The 23,483-nt window shown below is 43.9% G+C and overlaps 1 protein-coding gene across 13 annotated transcripts in view; it reads left to right on the top strand.

Moving 5' to 3' along the window:
- Positions 1-19,136: 19,136 nt before the first annotated feature.
- The window catches only part of lmo7a (LIM domain 7a), a 135,423-nt gene continuing 131,076 nt past the window's right edge, over positions 19,137-23,483 (top strand). For 9 of the 13 annotated variants that reach the window (XM_034286801.1, XM_034286807.1, XM_034286800.1 and 6 more), the window contains exon 1: positions 19,748-19,877. In XM_034286801.1, coding sequence (XP_034142692.1) covers positions 19,868-19,877 — 10 coding nt within the window. In that variant the 5' untranslated portion in view covers positions 19,748-19,867. Of the gene's footprint in view, positions 19,345-19,747; positions 19,878-23,483 lie in introns of those variants that run through there. The other 4 variants (XM_020045238.3, XM_034286799.1, XM_010904359.5 and 1 more) reach the window with 3 other exon arrangements.

Genomic DNA, 23,483 nt, shown 5'->3' with positions numbered 1-23,483 from the left:
TGAGCCTGGGTCCTCTCTAGGTTTCTTCCTAAAATTCGGCCTTCTTAGGGAGTTTTTCCTAGCCACTGAAATGCAACACTACTGTTGTTTGCTCCTTGGAGTTTAAGGCCGGGTGTCTTTGTAAATCTTTGTAATTGGCTTAAAGGACAACTGTGAGGTGGGTTGAGATAAGATGGATCTTTCACACACACACACACAGACTGTCCTACAGCTACGAGCGGACTTTACCCTGGGATGCTGCACATCTACAGTAAAGCCTGGTTCCTGACAGCTGGACTAATTCTAGTCCTGATGATTCTGCCATGAGATGGAGAAGGCAAGCTCCAACCGAGAGGATGGGGGCTAAGGAAAGCTTCAGTTCTGGACAACATTTACTGGGGCGCAGAAGACCAACTGAACGACATCATGCCACGCTGATTGGGTCCATACCAGGTACATCTCATCTGCTGTCCAGGTTGCTAAGAGAGGAACCCAGGGTCGACGCCACACATGCTACAGGAGGGCTCCGGTGTTTAAAGATAAGGCACTGTGAATTGAAGTCACAGGGAAAAGTTAATTTTCTGGTGCTAGTAACCATCACTTCCGACCCGGCCTGCAGCTATAGAGTCCTGAGCTAAAACTGGTCATTTTGGCATTCACAAAGGAGAGCTCACAGATTCTCCTGACCTGGCTGATAAAGCAGCTAGAATGGAGACAACTAGAGCTGTGTCATGGTAACCTACATTTGGGCTATGAAGGACAACACCTTGGAATATATGTCTGACTTTCACGTTCTGTTACAAGGGTCTGTCAAGAAATGAGAGGACTTTTCAGTGAATTGAGTAATTGGCATGAGAGGACTTTGTACCTGTGACAAATTGAAGGATGTATTCAGTGATAGGTGTTTACACACCCATGTGTCGATGCAACATACCCCATACTGTCAATATATGTGTCACTATATGTTTTCCTTTGACCAATGATTTTAACATAAAAAGGTATTGCTGTGCTATGTTATAGTTCTGTGTAATGAAAATGTGTCAACGAAGGTAATGGTCTAGAAGCATGTAAATGAGGATCCAGACATTTCTGATTTGTTCCGTTCTCTAATCATTTGGGTAATGATATCAACAGGGTCATGTTGTTACAGAGTACTGTTTTGTTGCAGTCTACACCCTAATGAGTGAACTGTTTAAGGATTGATACCAAGCGTTGATTTGGGATCAAGAGGATGGATTGATGTTGAAATTCTTGAACTGATGTATACTTGGTCCTATACATGTATAAATGGGTTACTAGTTAAAGATACTGATTCCCCATGTTCGGATGCGAAAAGGAATGTAGGAAAAGGGGATCTGGTATTTGCCTAGGGGGCATAATTGACTGGAATCAGCAGATTATAGGGTCACTTGTCACCATGTGAGAGTTTCCCCATCACTTGTAAGTGTATTAGTACTAGTTTATGCACACAGTGGTCTAGTCAAGTGGGGGCCACATATCACATATTGGCGTCAAAACCATTTATAGAATGATGAATTCCATTTGTTCACACATCAACAATATCATCAATTTGAATGTCTTTGAACAATTTCAATTAATTTGAGTTTGTACTTGAATTGCTTGTCTGTTTGGATGAGAACATTGACTGCTGTGGAGGACCTATTCACAATATGTGACCTAACTGCATGTATGTTGTTGGAGAGCATTCTACCAATCTGGACGTTACTGCAATGTACTGCTGGGACGTTGACATACAGGCATACAAAACAGCAAGCTCATTCCACTTTCAACTCTAATGGTGATTATTCATGTGGACCTCTTCTTCATTGCCTAAAGTAATACATCCAAATGCAGGTTCCCTATTGGAGAGCTATGCAGCAAACTAATCCAGGCAATTGTGAACTGTACAAATCCAATAGCATGAGAGTAGTAAATGTAGGGTATAATGTGTCAGAATGGTGATTTATGGCCCTGGAGGGCGGGACATACATATTGATGTGACAGGTGGGCGGGACATCCGGTTTGTAGGATGGGACTTCCGTTGTGACATGTGTTAGGGTGGGACTTCCTGTATGACGTGTGTTCGGGCGGGACTTCAGGAGTGACTTATGCATCTCCGGTGACTTTGTAATTTATGATTACATTGATGTGTCCGTGTTTGATGTTTTACCACGCCTGATGAGCAAAACAGACTAGTGTTATAACAGTGTGGATTATGTTTGATGATTAACAAATGGGCCTTAGGGTTCCGGAACGTTAAATTCCCAGGCAGTAAATAAGTGTTTTGTCAGCGGTAAGATGTTTGGTGTTCAACAAAAGGTTCCTTGGGTTCCACTGCCATGCGGTGCAACAGATGGCCTGCAACCAGTGGTTGTTAACCAGCCCATTTTTCATTTTAACTAGAGATGGGTCTTAAGATCAGATCAGCCCAACATAAACATTAATCCAGGTCAAACAATTTCTTTGCCAAGAAACCAAAGATGGATAATGGCATAAGGGTGTTTCCCCCAACAAAACAGGAGACATACATTTCAAGCTGTTGATCAGATGTTGTAAGGACCCAGGGTGAGACCAGGTGCTTGGGGTAGTGATGCGACCCGTGGTCGGTCTCAAAAATCACTTAACCCTCACCAAAAGCCTTTGATGTATTCTAATTTGTATACACAGCAGCCATAGGTCGACAAATCGATGGGGGGTGTGTGTGTGTGCGTGAACATGCTGGTTGGTTGAGGGGTCGTTCGGGACTATGTGTGAAGTTGTTGAATAGGATGCGGTAGTGCGTGTGCCTGTGTGTGGGTGCGTGGAGTCTTAAGTGTGCTAAGTTCTGATATATTGTGATAAATAATTAATATTGTAGTATATTGTTTATAACAAGGATATAATGTTCAATTTGAAAACAAACATGGTCTGGTTTAGATTAAACAACCCTGCTTTTGAAATAATAGGGGGTCCTAGACACAGCTGCATTAATCGACAGGGTGGGTTCTGATTCAGGTGTATGGTTGTGTAAAATATTCAGGGGTGGAATGTGTTTTTGTGAGGGTCTCTTGTATATCGACCAATATGTATCTCTTATTCTGTAAAAAGACGTTTTGGGGGGTGTATGTCGAATGGTCCAGGGTTAAAAAGGCCCCCATTGCGGGGGACCGTCCTTTCGACCACATCACGACACATTGGCAGCACACGTCAAGCTTTTTAAGGTAACTTCTTACCTTAAAACTAACTTCTTAACACAAATAAATTACGAATGTTTTAGGCTACACTAAAAGCACAGTTGTGTAGTTTTATTATTCCATGTTAAGCCAGCTACATGGTATAGCTAAATAGATTTGTTGAGTGTAACAATGTTGGTGGTGGTTTTCTTGGGCTACATGGTGTCGTTTTAATCATGTGTTGTTAACCAACAAGATACATAATAACTTAAAGACATCTTAATAAGGCTACCACACATCCCTAATTCAATATGGCTACAGGTATGTAATAACGTGGTATGTTTTTATCTTTGTATAGATTGACAAATACAGTTTACCGCACATCCATTGTAATTTGATGGTTTGTTTTTGAAACAAGCTGGCTTAAGTGTTACAATGAGGTAACCATCTCATTTATATCACAAGCATATATCAACTTTCAATAAATGTTTATAACTTTTTATTTATAAAAAATGATCATGTCATGGGTGTTTGGCTAACAATATACCTAACCACCAAACCCGGGTTTGCGGGGGCAGCAGTCTAAGCAGGGATGCCCAGACTTCCCTCTCCCCAGACACTTCCTCCAACTCTTCCGGGTGGACACCGAGGCGTTCCCAGGCCAGCCGGGAGACATAGTCCCTCCAGCGTGTCCTAGGTCTTCCCCGGGGTCTCCTCCCGGTGGGAAGGGACCGGAACACCTTCCCAGGAAGGCGTTCCGGAGGCATCCGAAACAGATGCCCAAGCCACCTCAGCTGACCCCTCTCGATGTGTTGGAGCAGCGGCTCTACTCTGAGCTCTGATCTCTAAGGGATCGCCCAGCCACCCTGCGGAGAAAGCTCATTTCGGCCGCCTGTATACAACGCCTATGGAGAAGGACTATCGGCTGGCCTCGAAGAGAATCTGGCAAACCATCCGGCGCCTCAGGAGAGGGAAACAGTGCCCTACCAACGCTGTTTACAGTAGAGGTGGGCAGCTGTTGACCTCAACTGAGGATGTCGTCAGGCGGTGGAAGGAGTACTTCGAGGACCTCCTCAATCCCGCTGTCACGTCTTCCATTGAGGAAGCAGAGGATGAGGGCTCAGAGGTGGACTTGTCCATCACCTGGGCTGAAGTCACAGAGGTGGTCAAGAAACTCCTCTGTGGCAAGGCACCGGGGGTGGATGAGATCCGCCCTGAGTACCTCAAGATTCTGGATGTTGTGGGGCTGTCTTGGTTGACACGCCTGTGCAACATCGCGTGGCGGTCAGGGACAGTGCCTCTGGGATGGCAGACCGGGGTGGTGGTCCCTCTTTTTAAGAAGGGGAACCGGAGGGTGTGTTCCAACTATAGGGGGATCACACTGCTCAGCCTCCCTTGGAAGGTTCTGGAGAGGAGAATACGGCCGATAGTAGAACCTCGGATTCAGGAGGAACAGTGTGGTTTTCGTCCGGGCCATGGAACACTGGACCAGCTCTATACCCTCTACGGCGTGTTGGAGGGTTCATGGGAGTTTGCCCAACCAATCCACATGTGTTTTGTGGATTTGGAGAAGGCATTCGACTGTGTCCCTCGCGGCATCTTGTGGAGGGTGCTTCGGGAATATGGGGTCCTGGGTCCTTTGCTAAGGGCTGTCAGGGAAGGATGGAACGGGAGATTGACAGACGGATCGGTGCAGCTTCTGCAGTAATGCAGTCGATGTATCAGTCTGTTGTGGTGAAGAAAGAGCTGAGCCGCAAGGCGAAGCTCTCGATTTACCAGTCAATCTACATTCCTACTCTCACCTATGGTCATGAGCTTTGGGTCATGACCGAAAGGACAAGATCCCGGATACAGGCGGCCGAAATGAGCTTTCTCCGCAGGGTGGCTTGGTGATCCCTTAGAGATAGGGTGAGAAGCTCGGTCACCCGGGAGGCACTCAGGGTAGAGCCGCTGCTCCTCCACATCGAGAGGGGTCAGCTGAGGTGGCTTGGGCATCTGTTTCGGATGCCTCCGGAACGCCTTCCTGGGAAGGTGTTCCGGTCCCGACCCACCGGGAGGAGACCCCGGGGAAGACCTAGGACACGCTGGAGGGACTATGTCTCCCGGCTGGCCTGGGAACGCCTCGGTGTCCCCCCGGAAGAGCTAGAGGAAGTGTCTGGGGAGACACTTCCCCTGCTTAGACTGCTGCCCCCGCGACCCGGCCCCGGATAAGCGGAAGAAGATGGATGGATGGTAAAGTTGGTCATTTTGGCACATTCTATGCAATCATTATGGCTGGCTTGGATACTTTGGTTGTTAGAGCTTCAGACTTTGTACACAGGCCTGGTGATCGTCTGCAGATTGAGTTGATTGGTGAATCTCTGATATCCCCTGTACATGTGACCATGAGAGAGGATTAATATAATAAACGCACGTTTGGTAATTTACTTGAAAGTGTTATGCAGAGTAATGCTGCAATTATGATTGATGAATCACTAGAGTCAGTGTTACAAATTGTCAAAAACCGTGAAGGTGGTGCCACGCGACGTAATGCGCAAAAATTATTGATAGAGGAGATTATCAATAAAAAAATAAGGCATATATATGCAACTATAAAGCGCACAGGTGCACGCCTAACATGTGTCCCAGTTGTAACGTGGATCTGCCAGTTGAAATAAATCATCAGTGTTTTATAAAACTCTCCAAGCCCGAGGACCCCAGTGAGCGCTACATATTTTATGATTTAGAGTAAAATGCCAATCCGGTGAATGGTGTACATACTGCACATTTTGTGTGTGCAATAAGCTTTGATAACGAGACGTGGTGTTCAGCCGGAGATGGTTGAGTCACTGCTTTTTTCCAAAAACACATTTATAGCACACAACTCTAAAGGTTTCGATGGTTACATCTTGATGCAGTACCTTGCTAACAATTGTATTGGCACGACAATTATTGCTAATGGTAGCAAGCACATGATTTTTACAGACAGCACATTCAATCAGAGATACATAGATAGTCATTGCTTCCTACCGATGAATCTGTCAGCCTTGCCACGTGCTATGGGTTTTGAGGATTCGAAAAAAGGCTACTTTCCTTTTAACATCAAGGAGAATGAGAACTATGTTGGCCCCCATCCGGAACCGCATTACTACGGTGTGAATACCGTGATGGCTAAAGAAAAAGATGAGTTTTTGCAATGGTATGCAACTGTTTCCGCAGGATGAAATAAAGGCATACTGCGTGAATGATGTGGTCATCTTGAGAGAAGGTTGTATGCGCTACAGACTAGAGTTCCTGGAGTGTGGTGGTGTTAACCCATTCCGGTCAATTACGATTGCTTTGGCTTGCATGAAAGTCTTTTGCAACAGATTCCTCACCAAGGACACCATTGCATTGGTCCCCTCAGACAACTACAACTGTTGTCAGAAGACGTTCTCAAACAGTTCAATACAATGGCTTGAATATGTGGCCTCCAATGAGAATATATCGAAACAGCATGCCCTGAACAAGGGTGAAGTGAAAATCGGTGCCTACTATGTTCATGGATATGCTGAACGCGATGGGTTGAGCACGGTCTATGAATTTCTATGTTGTTTCTGGCACGGTCACCCAAAGTGTCATTGTTCAGCAAGCATCAATCTAGTGACAATGATTCAGTACGGGTTGATGCACCAGCAATGGCTGACGAAGCTAAAGGCTTTAAAAGAACAACACAACGTACATGTTCAATACAAATGGGAGTGTGAGTGGAATCAGCTTAAAAACACATCCGTAGTTGTCAAAGCTTTCTTGAAGTCCTTTGATGCTCCAGAGCGCCTTGACCCTTGGGATGCTCTTTTTAGCAGTCGTACTAATGCGATTCATCTGACGTTTACGGCTCGAGAAGGGGAGACTATTCAGTATAACGATGTCTGTAGTCTTTACCCTTTCTGCAACAAGACAATGACTTATCCGATTGGGCATCCAGACATAATCTTTCGAGATTTCAAACCACTAGACACCTACTTTGGTATTGTTAGGGCTACTGTGTGTCCACCGAAAGGCCTTTATCACCACGTTTTACCGCACAGGGTCGGCGGTAAGCTGTTCTTTCCCTTGTGTAGATTATGTGCAGAGTCCGATGTTCACATACTGATTCAGAAAGATCTTTAACCGGTACCTGGCTTTCAATTGAGCTGTTTAAGGCTGTTGAGAAAGGTTATCGCATTGTGAAGATATTTGAAGTCTGGGATTTCACCAGGATATCAGATTATCTTTTTGCAGATTACATGAGAACATTCCTGAAGCACAAGCAGGAAGCTAGCGGCTTCCCGCCATCTGAGGTTGACAATGAGGCTAAAGACCAGTATATCCGTGAATATCATGAAAAGGAGGGTGTGCAGCTTGACAAGGAAAACGTTGTAAACAGTGGTAGGCGATCTTTGGCTAAATTGGCAATGAATAGGCTTTGGGGTAAGATGGGTGAGCGGTCTAACCTTATGAACACAATTCTAAGTACAGATCTGGAGGAGTTTAGCCACTACCTTTTTTCCAGTGAAATAGAAGTTGGTTATTTCTCTTTCATCTCAGACACAGTTGCAATGGTACAGTGGCGTTAAACAAAACAGACACCAATCAAACCACATAACGGCAACATTTTTATTGCTGCGTTCACAACCGCTTATGCTAAACTCAAGTTGTATTCACACTTGGAGAAGTTGGATAGACTTGTACTCTACATAGACACTGATTCAATGATCTTTGTCACATGCCACAGGGATTGGGTACCCCCGCTGGGGCCGATGAGTGACCAGATTGTGACAGCATCGCTCAATTTGTTAGTGTTGGGCCAAAGACATACGGTTACAAAACCGTTAAAGGTCTGACCTGTCTCAAAGCAAAAGGCATTACACTCGACAGCTACAATACAAATGTTGTTAACTTGGAGACGCTAACACCACTGGTGATGATGATCACGTCCTTGCTAATGCTGACACAATTGCGAGAGATAAAAGAACATTCACATTGAAAAACCGAGTAGTGTCTAAGCATTTCAGAGTTGTGTACAACAAGCGTGTACTGCTCCCTGATTACAGTACAAAGCCTTACGGGTACTAAACCACATTCTAGGATGGATAGTGTTTTGACCCACGACTTCAACACCCATTCAGTTGTGTCATTAGTGGCCCCAGTAACTCGGGTAAAACATATTTTGTGAAGATGTTGTTGTATAATGCTGACGTTGTTTTCTCTGAAAAAATTCAGAATATTGTCTGGGTTTATTCATGTTGGCAACCAGTGTATGATGAAATGTTGAAGGTGAGGGAGATTACTTTTATAGAAGGTCTACCAACATCGCTGTGTGATGACAATCTGCTATAGATTCAGAAAAACAACCTTTTAATTATTGATGATTTAATGAAAAGTGCATCAGAGAGTTTGGAGATGGAATTTTAACACAATATTCACACCACTGTAACCTGAGTGCAATTTAGCTTGTCAAAAACATGTTTGATAAAGGCAAATCTAGTAGAACTATTAACTTGAACACAAACTACCTCATCTTGTTTAAAAAATCCTGCGACAATCAGCAGATTAGTATTTTAGGCAGACAGATATACCCCGGTCTTTCTCGTTTCGTCATGCAGAGTTTTAAAGGGTTTTGGTTATTTACCTATTGACTTTAAAGCTACAACACCAGAAGACTACTGTCTGAGAACAGGGTTATTTTCAGGGGATTAGCCTGTCGTGTACGTTCCAAAGAATGTTTGATCATCTCAAAACGCATTTGTAGAAATGTACCACTTTTGAAGATGTCATTTAAGGAATCGGCAAGTCAACGAAAAGTTATTTTAGAAACGGGCCTCCACCGACCTCATTCTATCAATCTGTGAAATAGTGCTTAATCTAAGGTGCGGAAATATACCCTTGACAGAATCGCAGCTCCCCGAAAACTAAAGAGACAAAAAGCCAAAATGATATACGTCTTGAAAGAACACTTCAGTCGCAAGGAAAAGAAGAACCATCAACCAATCTGGAGGTTTTCTACTATCGTTACTAAGCATTGCAGTTCCATTCCTAACCATTCTAATTGCATCGAGACAGGGTTAGACAACATGGATCATGCTCAGAAAATGTTTCTGGTGCCACAACATCAGTTAGAAAAACAGCAAGAATGCAAAACGACTAGCAACCATGTAAGACAATCTGTTGAAAATTATTTGGACTCATCGATTCACAATACACTGCTGAAGCTTGTTGTTGAGAAAGCTAAAAGATGCCATTTTACAAAGATTTTTGACTGTTGTGAGACAGGGGGACCTTGATACAAATACATCGACTTTAAGTCTACCCGGGTCTGAGACTGGGGCTGATGCCTGACACTAAGCAAACTGTTGACAGATATGTTAACCTTGTTGATGAAATTTTGGATAATGTGCCTGCGAGGCTCCTCCATGAACTGCCACCTTAACGTGGTGGAGGGGTTTGAGTACCCGAGTGACCCTAGGAGCTATGTTGTCTGGGGCTATATGCCCCTGGTAGGGTCTCCCAAGGCAAACAGGTCCTAGGCGACGGGTCAGACTAAGAGCGGTTCAAAACACCCCTTAATGATGAAAAATTATTTGAGTTCCGTGACGTCGCCCGGTATGGCGCAGCCGGGGCCCCACCCTGTATCCAGGCCCGGGGTTGGGGCTCGCACGCGAGCGCCTGGTGGCCGGGCCTTTCCCCATGGGGCCCGGCCGGGCATAGCCCGAAGGAGCGACGTGGGGCCGCCTTCCCGTGGGCTCACCACCCACAGGAGGGACCATAAGGGGTCGGTGCGTAGAGGATCGGGCGGCAGTCGAAGGCAGGGGCCTAGGCAACCCGATCCCTGGACACGGAAACTAGCTCTAGGGACGTGGAACGTCACCTCGCTGGCAGGGAAAGGGCCTGAGATAGTGCGTGAGGTCGAGAGGTTCCGACTGGAGGTAGTCGGAATCACCTCTACGCACGGCTTGGGCTCTGGAACCACACTCCTTGAGAGAGGATGGACTCTTCACCACTCTGGAGTTGCCCATGGTGAGAGGCGGCGGGCTGGTGTGGGTTTGCTTATAGCTCCCCAGCTCTGCCGCCATGTGTTGGAGTTTACCCCGGTGAACGAGAGGGTCGTTTCCCTGCGCCTTCGGGTCGGGGATAGGGCTCTCACTGTTGTTTGTGCCTATGGGCCGAACGGCAGTGCAGAGTACCCGACCTTCTTGGAGTCTCTGGGAGGGGTGCTGGAAAGTGCTCCAACTGGGGACTCTATCGTTCTACTGGGGGACTTCAACGCCCACGTGGGCAACGACAGTGACACCTGGAGGGGTGTGATTGGGAGGAACGGCCCCCCTGATCTGAACCCGAGTGGTGTTCAGTTATTGGACTTCTGTGCTAGTCACAGTTTGTCCATAACGAACACCATGTTCAAGCATAAGGGTGTCCATCAGTGCACATGGCACCAGGACACCCTAGGCCGCAGGTCGATGATCGACTTTGTTGTCGTTTCTTCTGACCTGCGGCTGTATGTCTTGGACACTCGGGTGAAGAGAGGGGCGGAGCTGTCAACTGATCACCACCTGGTGGTGAGTTGGATCCGATGGCGGGGGAGGAAGCTGGACAGACTCGGCAGGCCCAAGCGTACTGTAAGGGTCTGCTGGGAACGTCTGGCCGAGTCTCCTGTCAGAGAGATCTTTAACTCCCACCTCCGACAGAGCTTCGACTGGATCCCGAGGGAGGCTGGAGATATTGAGTCCGAGTGGACCATGTTCTCCACCGCCATTGTCGAAGCGGCCGTTCGGAGCTGTGGACGTAAGGTCTCCGGTGCCTGTCGAGGCGGATATCCCCGAACCCGGTGGTGGACACCGGAAGTAAGGGATGCTGTCAAGCTGAAGAAGGAGTCCTATCAGGCCTGGTTGGCTTGTGGGACTCCTGAGGCAGCTGACGGGTACCGACTGGCCAAGCGGACTGCAGCCCGGGTGGTTGTGGAGGCAAAAACTCGGGCCTGGGAGGAGTTCGGTGAGGCCATGGAGAAGGACTATTGGCTGGCCTCGAAGAGATTCTGGCAAACCGTCCGGCGCCTCAGGAGAGGGAAACAGTGCCCTACCAACGCTGTTTACAGTAGAGGTGGGCAGCTGTTGACCTCAACTGGGGATGTCGTCGGGCGGTGGAAGGAGTACTTCGAGGATCTCCTCAATCCCGCCGTCACATCTTCCATTGAGGAAGCAGAGGATGAGGGCTCAGAGGTGGACTCGTCCATCACCCGGGCTGAAGTCACTGAGGTGGTCAAGAAACTCCTCGGTGGCAAGGCACCGGGGGTGGATGAGATCCGCCCTGAGTACCTCAAGTCTCTGGATGTTGTGGGGCTGTCTTGGTTGACACGCCTGTGCAACATCGCGTGGCGGTCGGGGACAGTGCCTTTGGGATGGCAGACCGGGGTGGTGGTCCCTCTTTTTAAGAAGGGGGACCGGAGGGTGTGTTCCAACTACAGGGGGATCACACTTCTCAGCCTCCCCGGGAAAGTCTATGCCAGGGTACTGGAGAGGAGAATACGGCCGATAGTAGAACCTCGGATTCAGGAGGAACAGTCTGGTTTTCGTCCGGGCCGTGGAACACTGGACCAGCTCTATACCCTCTACGGGGTGTTGGAGGGTTCATGGGAGTTTGCCCAACCAATCCACATGTGTTTTGTGGATTTGGAGAAGGCATTCGACTGTGTCCCTCGCGGCATCCTGTGGAGAGTGCTTCGGGAATATGGGGTCCTGGGTCCTTTGCTAAGGGCTGTCAGGTCCCTGTACGACCGAAGCAGGAGCTTGGTCCGCATTGCCGGCAGTAAGTCAGACTTGTTCCCAGTGCATGTTGGACTCCGGCAGGGCTGCCCTTTGTCACCGGTTCTGTTCATAATTTTTATGGACAGAATTTCTAGGCGCAGCCAGGGGCCGGAGGGTGTCAGGTTCGGGGACCACACGATTTCGTCTCTGCTCTTTGCGGATGATGTTGTCGTGTTGGCTTTTTCAAACCAGGACCTTCAGCATGCACTGGGACGGTTTGCAGCCGAGTGTGAAGCGGTGGGGATGAGAATCAGTACCTCCAAATCCGAGGCCATGGTCCTCAGTCGGAAAAGGGTGGCTTGCTCACTTCAGGTTGGTGGAGAGTGCCTGCCTCAAGTGGAGGAGTTTAAGTATCTAGGGGTCTTGTTCACGAGTGAGGGAAGGATGGAACGGGAGATTGACAGACGGATCGGTGCAGCTTCTGCAGTAATGCGGTCGATGTATCGGTCTGTCGTGGTGAAGAAAGAGCTGAGCCGCAAGGCGAAGCTCTCGATTTACCGGTCAATCTACGTTCCTACTCTCACCTATGGTCATGAGCTTTGGGTCATGACCGAAAGGACAAGATCCCGGATACAGGTGGCCGAAATGAGCTTTCTCCGCAGGGTGGCTGGGCGTTCCCTTAGAGATAGGGTGAGAAGCTCGGTCACCCGTTAGGAGCTCAGAGTAGAGCCGCTGCTCCTCCACATCGAGAGGGGTCAGCTGATGTGGCTTGGGCATCTGTTTCGGATGCCTCCGGAACGCCTTCCTGGGAAGGTGTTCCGGTCCCGTCCCACCGGGAGGAGACCCCGGGGAAGACCTAGGACACGCTGGAGGGACTATGTCTCCCGGCTGGCCTGGGAACGCCTCGGTGTCCCCCCGGAAGAGCTGGAGGAAGTGTCTGGGGAGAGGGAAGTCTGGGCATCCCTGCTTAGACTGCTGCCCCCGCGACCCGGCCCCGGATGAAGCGGAAGAATATGTATGTATGTATGTGCCTGCGAGGCGTAGGAAGAATGCTGAATATATTCTTAATAGACTGCACAGGTCTAAAGATTTGACTTCATGGAATTCAAATGGTGAATTCATTTTCAAAGGAGAGATAATCAAGGGTTCACACCTGTTCGGTCTGGTTAAAAATGTGACAGCAACCAATAAAATTGCTGACGATAGAAGGCCGTTGGGGTGGGGGGTGTTTTTAGAGGCCATGGCATGTCTCAACATGCCTTTTACAACTATTCCAAATGCGCTTGTAAGGCGTAAAATCAATTTGTATAAACAAACTTCTGGCGAAAACATTTATGCTTTAGCCACTCCCCCAGCATCATTTGTGATTCACTGTGAAAGTGTATGTTCTACCTTGAATAATTGTTGTATGAAAAATACTATGTAAACATTGATATGGTTTTACAAATTGTTACATCTTTGAATAATAAAGTTAACATTATTTACTTTTCTATTTCTTCAACAACCATGACACAAATTAAATGATTCACAAGATTGAGCATGTTGTATGCAATTAAACATTTCCTCATCACGCTTACTCTGGTACATCTTAGCTACAAATGTCTCGTAAATCATCAATATAAAAAGACATAGCAACTTTATAACTCAGACCTCTGTCATTAGAGAAAGAACACACAATGTTGTCCACACGTGGTTGAAATCATGTCCAGGACTTGTTTTGAACTGTATTCCACATTCTCACAGGTTTGCAGAAAGGCACTGATTGACTTGGGAAAATATGTAAAATCTGGGGGGTTTCCAAAACTGTCATAAAATCTTCCAATGCCATCGTCTGTTATGTAAATAGCCAGACAGTGGTCCCCGGGGTGATTGCTTGGGTGTGTATTAACAATCATTATTGATGCAACATCTCGGACTGGCCCACTAGGTAGTTGGTCGTATGCCAGCACACCATAGAAATTAGTCCTAGATGAAAATTGGTTCACCATACCGGGCAACTCTGCGGTATTCATTTCCACACCGTTTTACTAATAGTAGTCAACCATGACTTGTCGCCAGTTTACACTTTGATAATGGAGTCAAAGATTCAATAAACAACCAAATTAATTGTGTGGGGTAGTGGTTGTCTGAACCTCATCTCAAGTTGTACATTCCCTGACTTGATCAAGGATAGGTGCTGACCACATTCCTGATCCGGCGCGCAGTTGAATGCATAAAGGGCTAAGCTGTGTTAGAAATCAGACCTTTCAATAGCCAAGGCTTGGTCCTTTAAGTGTTTCCTGAAGTCAAGGCCAATTGGTAAAATGCACGCACTGCTGACCCCGTTGTGTTATTTGGTTGGAATGGTTTGCTAGGAAATTGCTGACCATCTACATACATAGCCATAAACTCCAAATTATAATGTTTGAAATTAAATGGATTTTTTGTGTAGCTTCTGGTAAAATTGTCATTGTCCACCAATCCAACGACAATACATTTTGGCAGATGTCCTAAAAATAGGTTTTCCTTGTTGCAAATGCGACCCCCTGCCGGTAAACTAAATGTCTTCATACACATTCTTTCAATTGGGTACTTGGCAGTGGTTAAGAGTAGCGCTTGAGCGTGTCCATCCTAACCTTTATGTCAACGCTGTTTAACATGAGTTTCTCTTGAAAGAAGATATCGCTATGAACTGGGCCAATCATTATCCGCTGAATAGGCAGCCCTTTTCGTGAGTCCATCATTCTCTCCAGCAGGGTTCGTAACATCCATGTGACCTGCGGTGTCCTTGTAAAACAATCCTGCTGAAAACTGTGTTTAATGTATCACATCCATCGGCTCTATAGGTGTATGTGCTGCTACTGTTGTGGAAATTTCTCTAACCAATGTATTCTCACTGACTAAAGGACTGAGAGCCCCTTATTCAAATAAGAAATGGAATGTGGGGGATCTGGTATTTGCCTAGGGGGCATCTATTGTCTGTCCAGATGCTGTAAGAACTCTTAGAATTGAAGAAGTTACCTATGGGGGGAAGGAGAGCTTGTCCTTTGTGTGGAGCTTAGGTAGTAACATAACAAAGGGAATGTGTTTTATTGACATAGGACAGCATCTTACCACACCCCTTTTCGCTGTAATTAATACGGATTGTGCATGTATGGAGTCAGAGAGTCCTCCGACGATTATGTTGGTAAGCGTTTGACGCGTCTCTCTTATTTGCTAATAATATTAAAATGGTTAACTTGTGCTTAGAGAATTTCGTCTCTGTACTTCCTTATTTAAGAGTGTCGATCGATAGAATTACCATCACAATTTGGGGGCTCGTCCTCAGTTACTGATCCTGGGGTCTCCTACTTAAATCTTGGCTGGTTATCCATGCACGGCCGGAGACTAGGTCTCTGGAGCCCGACCCCCCCCCCCGTAAGGGTTGAGCGTGAGGGCGCCCAGTTTCAATGGTTTTTGGGATTCCTCAGTACAGGTACCCGGGCTAAATTTTGGAGGTACGTGCACATACATTGTTTCTGCAATTCCCCATGTAGACTCTCGAGCGCTGAAGTAATTTCCCCTTTAACCTTTTGTGTTTATGTTTAATGATTTCCTTTTTTATAATTAACAGCAACAACAGCTGATTAAACATATCATGGTCACTGTATCATATTCATTTATAGGGCACAAAAAATAAGCTTGTTTTTGTTTATAAACAAGTGCAGTGGAGAGAACAAAGTATTTGATACACTGCCGATTTTGCAGGTTTTCCTACTTACAAAGCATGTAGAAGTCTGTCATTTTTATCATAGGTACTCTTCAACTGTGATCCAGAAAATCACATTGTATGATTTTTAAGTAATTAATTTGCATTTTATTGCATGACATAAGTATTTGATACATCAGAAAAGCAGAACTTAATATTCTTCTTAAAATAAAACTAACAGGTCTGTGAGAGCCGGAATTCTTACTTGTTGGTAGGTGATCAAATACTTATGTCAATAAAATGCAAATGAATTACTTAAAAATCATACAATGTGATTTTCTGGATTTTGGTTTTAGATTCCGTCACTCACAGTTGAAGAGTACCTATGATAAAATGCTTTGATCTACATGCTTTGTAAGATGAAAACACCGCTTTTGCTGGTTATCAAATACTTGTTCTCCCCACTGTAAGCATCAAGTGAATGTGGACAAAAAAGTTAATATCTATTTCACCAATTAGATATGGAAAACTTTTTTAGACTAGCAACCTTCTATTTAGATTTACACTGGCTACATTTAGATGTAGTTTAGGATAGCCACCAGACTAATAATGACCCCTGTCCACCGCCGAAAGTGAGTGTGGGATCTGGACCTTGGAACAGTGGAAGAAGGTCGCCTGGTCTGATAAGTCTCGTATTCTTTTACATCACCTGGACATCAGCATACGTGTGCACCGTTTCCCTGGGGAAGTGATGGCACCAGTATGCACTTTGGTATGACGATGAGCCGGTGGAGTGTGATGCTCTGGGCATGGTTCTGCTGGCAAACCCTGGGTACGGGCATTCATGTGGACATCAATTTGACACGTGCCACCTACCTAAACACTGTAGTAGACCAGGTACACCCCTTCATGGCAATGGAATTCCCTGATGGCAGTGGCCTCTTTCAACAGGATAATGCGCTCTGCCAAACGGCACACATTGTTTGGGAATGGTTTGAGGAACATGATAAAGAGTTCAAGATGTTGCTCTGGCCTCCAAATTCCCCAGATCTCAATCCAACTGAGCATCAATTTCAAAATGGCATTCAAGATGTGCCAACGAGGGAAATGAAGTGATGCATTAAGGTGTATGTGCAACTGAAATACAAGGATAGCAGCGGTGAGGTTCCTGAGGTAGGCACATACCTTTAACAACTGAAAACTTCCATTATCAGGCATAGCAAGGCAGTGTCAGAGTAGTACAAGGGAGTAGTGCAACAAGGTCCCAGAGAGGCAGGGGGATATGGTAAGTGATGGGTCACAGAGTTCATAGTGTTCTCTGGGTCACAGAGTTCAGCAGGGTTACAGTAGATGGGAAGAAACTGTTCCTGAGTCTGCTGGTGCGGGACCGAACAGATGCAAGGAGGGCAAACAGTGGGTGGCATGGGTGTGAAGGGTCCCTGATGATCCTACGTGCCCTGCGCAAACACCGCTTCCCCTTGAGGTCTGCAATGGCACAAAGCTGGGCCCTGGAAGGCCCTGCAACAGGTGGTGAAAACCGCCTTTTCACCACCCGTTGCAGGGCCTTCCGGTCCGCTTTGTAACAACTGCTAAACCACACTGGGGCGCATTTTGTCAGAATACTCTGGATTGTGCAGCGGAAGAAGTTCACAAGGATCTTGGTGGACAGACGGGCTTTCTTCAACCTCCTCAAAAAGACTTCCTGTACTCCACAATGAGCTCCTTGGTTTTCTTTGCAATGAGGGCCAGGTTGTTGTCAGCGCACCATGCCGCTAGGCACTTGACCTCCTCGCTGTAGGCTGGCCGGTAGTCAGTGATGGCTTGGATGCCCTGCCACAAGCGTTGGGGTTCGGAGTTATGTAATGTAAAAGTATATTTTTAGCCATCTTGATGCCCCTTTTCAGATTGGCCCTGGATAAGCTGTAGGCCTCCACATCGCCGGATCTGAAAGTAGCGTTGCGTGCCTTAAGCAGTTGTTGGACCTCTCTGTTCATCCACGGCTTCTGGTTGGGGATGGTCTTTATTAGTTTATGGGTGGTGACATTGTTGGTGCAAATGTTGATATAATCCAGAACGGAAGAAGCATACAGTTGTGCTGAAAAGTTTGCATACCATTGGAGAATTGATAATATGTGTAACATTTGTACAAAAAAAACATGAGTGAGCAGGCAAAACACGTCTTTTTTCTTATGGGATCCACATTCAACTGGGGGTCATAACAGAATGGCACAATCAATAACAAAACATGACAAGAAAAAAATAACTGACCCCTGTTCAAAATTCTGCATACCCTTAGTTCTTAATACTGTGTATTGCCTCTTTTAGCATCAATGACAATGTGCAGTCTTTTCTATTAGTTGTCTATGAGGCCCTGAATTCTTGCAGTTGGTATAGCTACCCATTCATCTTGGCAAAATGCCTCCAGATCATGCAAATACTTTGGTCGTCTTCTTAATAAGAAGTACACATCTGTATGTTTCAATGTCCATATGTAAATCAAGGGTGGCTTGAGTGGCAAACAAACTCCAGTATGTTTGTTGAAACTGGTGCTGTAGAAGTGATTCTGACTATTCTGGGCACACTTTGACTGTCCTCATTGACGGTTTCACACGTTTGATGAGGGGTAAATACTTGGGGAGTAGAAATAGTGAAAGATGGTCAGATTGCCCCATGTGAGGTAGGGGAATGGCTTTGTAAGCCTCCGAGATGTTTATGTCCACATGGTCTAGTGTATGGTCTCCCTTGGTGGGGCAGGAGACATTTTTGTGAAATTGAGAAAAAACTGTTTTCACTGAATGGTTGATATCCCCTGCAATCACCAAAACACCACCTGGGTGTTCTGTGTGCTGTTTTCTAATGACAGCCTGCAGTTCTTTCATTGGTACCTCAAAGTTTATGGAATTTTGAAGACTGTAGTTGTGATTCTTTGATCAAATGAAAGGTTGTTAAAGTTGTTCAGCCTAATATTCAATATTCTTGTAATGGAGTGTCTATGATACTTTCTGAAAAAGTTATTGTGGAAAAAAATTAATTTTTCAATGTTTTCGGGATTTTGAAGTCTTTAGGTGTGATGGTGGTTGGAAAGGTTGTCCAGCATTTTATAGAATATTTTGACCTTAGATTTAAGTTTTTATGTACATTTTTGAAAATGTTAGTGATATAATAGAAATGTTCAATGTTTGAAAATATGTATAAAATCTAGGTGTGAGTTTTAATATGGTTTTAAAAGTTGTCCAGCCAAATGTAGACTATTTTGAACTTGGAATCAAGCTTCTATGATACTTTCTGGAAAGGTTATTTTGATATATCCGCGTTTTTCAATGTTAGAGAATGTGTATAAAATCTAGATTTGATTGTTTGATCAAGTCAAGGCTTGTAAAAGTTGTCTAACCTAATATAGAATATTTTGAAAGCTCAGTCATAGTTATCACTGAAGAATGCAAGTAGTTTTTAATGTTATATGTTTATTTTGAATGTCTGTTGAACCTCTGAATATAAAACCAACTTTACCTCAGTTCGTTACCGAGGCTGAATAAATCTGCTCCGCTAGATGGCGTGATAGTTATTCAACGAATAAAGTGCTTGCCTTTCAAAGGTGTTGCTGGTGCTTCCGTGGTGGAGTCGAGAGAGAAAAAGTTGAGCCCCTGTCTCGGAAGCTGCAGTTTCGTTTGCATGGTATGTTTATGGTTATTTCCACTTGTGGATAGTCCACTTTCTCAGCATTTGGTGAAATGTTCCAGTTACTTATGCTAGGGTACAACAATCTATCTGGGGTAACGTTGCAGCTGTAGTGAAGAGAGAACAGGTAAATCAACACAAAACGACAAAATCATTATTTGTTGAATTCCACCAGGGGAGTACTGTAGCAACAAACAACGTTAAGTTCTTGTTTCAGCTTGACCAAGTTTAGTTTTGCATATGTAGCCTACATTACGGGATATTTGTGGTGGAGACAATTAAAGACGCTCACCTGTGTAGGCTATTGAAGGGACACTAAAAATAGCAAGGGTTAATTGTGTACTTATTGGCAACATAGGGTACTGTGTTGCTAAGCATAATTAAAACCAATCATGAATCAGTTTTACATGTGGAACGACTTAAGTTGTTTTCTGACTGATATCGTGCGTAACAGTAGCCTATGCATATGATTGTATGATCGGGAGACATTGTCTTTTATATTGAATGTCTTTTCCCAATTTTTATTATAGATTTTTGTGTGTATTGTATCAACAAAAAAAACCAAAAAGATTCGCCAGCGGATTTTTCCAGATGGAGTGGCGAGAGCAGTCTTATGTCACTTGCGACGCAGCCTTCTTGGAGGCACAGAGATGGATGGAGGTAAGAATAACCACATTTTTATATCACTATATGCTAGTTTAATTCAGTTAGCCTCGCCGGCTAGTGCTACTGCATATCTAATGCTTTGGAGCAAAGGTCTAGAGTAGTTGTGTGTAAAAAAGGTAGGCATATATTGCTGGTGTCCAAACCTACACAGGCAGCAAAATATGGATATTCCAATAATTGGTCTTTGACAACCATATTTGCAATATGGTTAATTGGATAACATATTGAAGTGGAGCTGCCTGTTTAATGCTGAGTCTAGAGATTTTGTAAACAACTGTCAATATTTCTGCTCTGCTGTTTCCAATCCCGTTTCCAAAAAAGTAGGGATGCTGTGTTAAATGCTAATAAAACAGAATGCAATTATGTGCTAGTCATTTATCCATATTTTTTATTGTAACTTGTACAAAGACAGCATATCAAATGTTGAAACTGAGAAATGTTTTTATGAAAAAAAAACCATGCCCGTTTTGAATATGATGCCAGCAACGCATTTGTAAAAAGTTGGGGCAGGGGCATGTTTACCACTGTGTTGCATCACCTCTTCTTTTAACAATACTCTATACGTGTTTGGGAACTGAGGAGACCAATTGCTGTAGTTTTGAAAGTGAAATGTTTTTCCTTTCTTGCTTTATAGGATTTCAGCTGCTCAACAGTTCAATGTCCCTTTTGTTGTATTTTGCATTTCATAATGCGCTGAATGTTTTCAATGGGTGACAGGTCAGTTTAGCACCAGGAATCATTTACTATGGAGCCATGCTGTTGTAATAAATGCAGAAAGTGGTTTTTGGCAAAGTCTTGCTGAAATAAGCAAAGCCTTCCCTGAAAAAGATAATGTCTGGATGGCAGCATATGTTGCTCCAAAACCTGTATGTATTGTTCAGCATTAATAGTGCCTTCACAGATGTGCAAGTCACCCATGCCATGTGAACTAATCCATCCCCATCATGGATGCTGGCTTTACGTCTGAAAGACTCTTCTTCTCTCGGATGCTATTTCTGTACTCTATCATGTTACTGACCTGTTGGCAATTTACCTAATTCGTTTTAAACTCTTCCACCAGGTTTTATTTTTAGCATTACAAAACTTTTCCAGTCTTTTGTTGCCCCTGTCCCAGCTTTTTGAAACGTGTTGCTGGCATTAAATTCAAAGTGGGCATATATTTTTCAAGAAACGCTAACCTTTCTCAGTTGAAGCATTTGATATGTTTTTTTTGTAATATACTATATTGAATATAGGGTTTAAATGATTTGCACATCATTACATTCTATTTTTCTTAAAATTTTACACAGCGTCACACTTTGTTTGGAAACAGGATTTTATTTTACTGAGACACTTGTCCCAATTGTTTATGATCCTTTTCACTTATACACCAAACTTTCTTTGTTGCTCTTCTAGATAATCCATCCATACTTGCATACCCTTACACTCAAATCAGAAATGTGTTCATTATCAGTAATCAGGGTAATTATTTTTGTATAATTAGGTTGATTCCGTGTACTTTCCCTGTTTCTTCTATGCATGTACGTATTATTCATGTATGTATTTGTTTATGTCCTTGTGTGTTATCCGGGCTGGGGCTTTTGCTTGTAGATTGAGGTATTTGTTGTTCTTTTACTGGTATTCTCTAAGACATGGGCTAGACACAGAATCCCGCTCTACTGCTTGAAGCCAGACAGTATACATTTTGGTTTCTGCACTGTAAAGGCTGAAGCAAGCTATAAGCAGTGTTGGGTAGTGACTCTTTACATGTAATCCGTAAAAAATTCCAGGTAGTTTTGATTACTCAAACTCAGTAATGTAATCTGATTACTTTGAATTCCTTTTGATTACCTTCATATTAAGAGGCATTAGTAGACAAATAGGAAGAGCCTATAGCCAACGGAACACCTTTTGCGGGGATCAATCAATGTTAGGGTTTACATAGCTGTCCAAAAAACGGAATTTGCATTTTACAGTATGGGTTATGTACAGTGCCTTTGGAAAGGGTTTCTAAAGCATTGCTTTCTACTTCAATATGATTAGGCTACATCTTTACATTATATGCTAAAAGTCTGTCAGATTTTCAATCATTCCAAATGAATCCAATAACCTTTGAACCTCCAGAATCTCACTTTTTATCTGCACATAAATCTAAAAGATTAAGGATGTGTTAGCCTATTCTTTTGTTTATTCATATGTTCTATTGCTTCAAAACATCATTGAAAAATAAATATACATATTTCAAAAAGGGTGTTGACATTATTGTTTATAAAAATCAAGATATCCGTAGCTTTGCGCGAGTACACTAAATCTACAGTAGTCTGATGTTTTGCTCCATAACCACCAGCATTGTCAAAACTTTGCAGAAACCCCAGGCATGTGAATGCACGTTCACATTCAGAGATGGAGATATTTGGCGATATACTCTGTTTCAGCCATCCACCAATTCGATCACTAATCTGGTTACGTGCCCTCCTTTGCACAGGTGATGATCACACACACAACTACTGAGGCACGCAATTCTTATTTGGGTTCAAATAACAATGTTTTTAAAACATTAAATAAAAACATCAAACATGCAACGTGTCAATTATTTTGTGCACCTATTCTTTTTCAGTGGAAGTAATCCAAGAAGTAATATATTTATTTTTGAATAGTGTATGTAATCTGATTACAATATTTTAGTTGGCAATGTAGCAGATTACAGTTAGTGTTTTTTTTTTGTGATCTGTTACTCCCCAACTCTAAGTGTGAATAAGCAGATGAAATAATAACAAAGCATTTCTTGCCACTGGAGCTGGATATGTTTTACAACTTTAAATTGTAAAATTTGATATAATAGGTACCCCAAGTAAACCTAAGCTTGAGTATGATACAAAAAATGGTATATATTATTCAAAAACCTATGGAAATTATAGGTGAAAAACAAAAGTGATGTTACGACCCCAGATTTACCCTAGATTTTTTAAAATATTTTGGTTTTATACACAAAGTGTCTGGATTTGACATCAAATAGTAACTTTAAGGTTAAAGTATATTAGCTTTTATTATGTCAGTATTGGGCCAATTAGAAATTAAAAAGCATTCTATATGTAATCTGGGCATCTGGTGTAAGAGGTGTTACTGGTTTGTCAGTTCCATCACACAACTTGTGCAGACATAAGAGAGCTGTAAATGTCTAATCTTGATTTTAGACCTTGCATTTCCTTTGAGTCTGCAGTTGAGGTTCGTCAACATGAGGACCAAAGAGTGGTCAGTGAAATTTTGAGGCTTAGAAAAATCAGAAACTGTGTGGAACATAATAAAACAAAACAAAATCTGATTCTAAATGCTCTCCAGAAAAGTAAGTGAGGATGAGTCAGCCACAAACAACCACAGAAGACTTCACCACCTACATTACAGGAACAAACCACTGGTTACAACAGTGCTTCATCATACACAAGGGAGTGGTTCAGTGCCAATAAGTGGAAAGTTCTTGACTGGGCAAGTCAATCCCCAGAGTAAATTTTTATGAACATGCCAGTATATGACTTAAGGCATAAGACCTAAAAACAAACAACTGAAGCATGTAAACATGTTTAGTTTGGACCTTATTACATGTATCTGTCCCAAAACGTTTGG

The sequence above is a fragment of the Esox lucius genome, chromosome 16, assembly GCF_011004845.1.
Source record: "Esox lucius isolate fEsoLuc1 chromosome 16, fEsoLuc1.pri, whole genome shotgun sequence".
In the NCBI taxonomy this organism is placed as follows: Eukaryota; Metazoa; Chordata; class Actinopteri; order Esociformes; family Esocidae; genus Esox; species Esox lucius.
The sequence above is the reverse complement of the archived record's forward strand: the minus strand, read 5'-3'. Positions and strand labels throughout refer to the sequence as shown.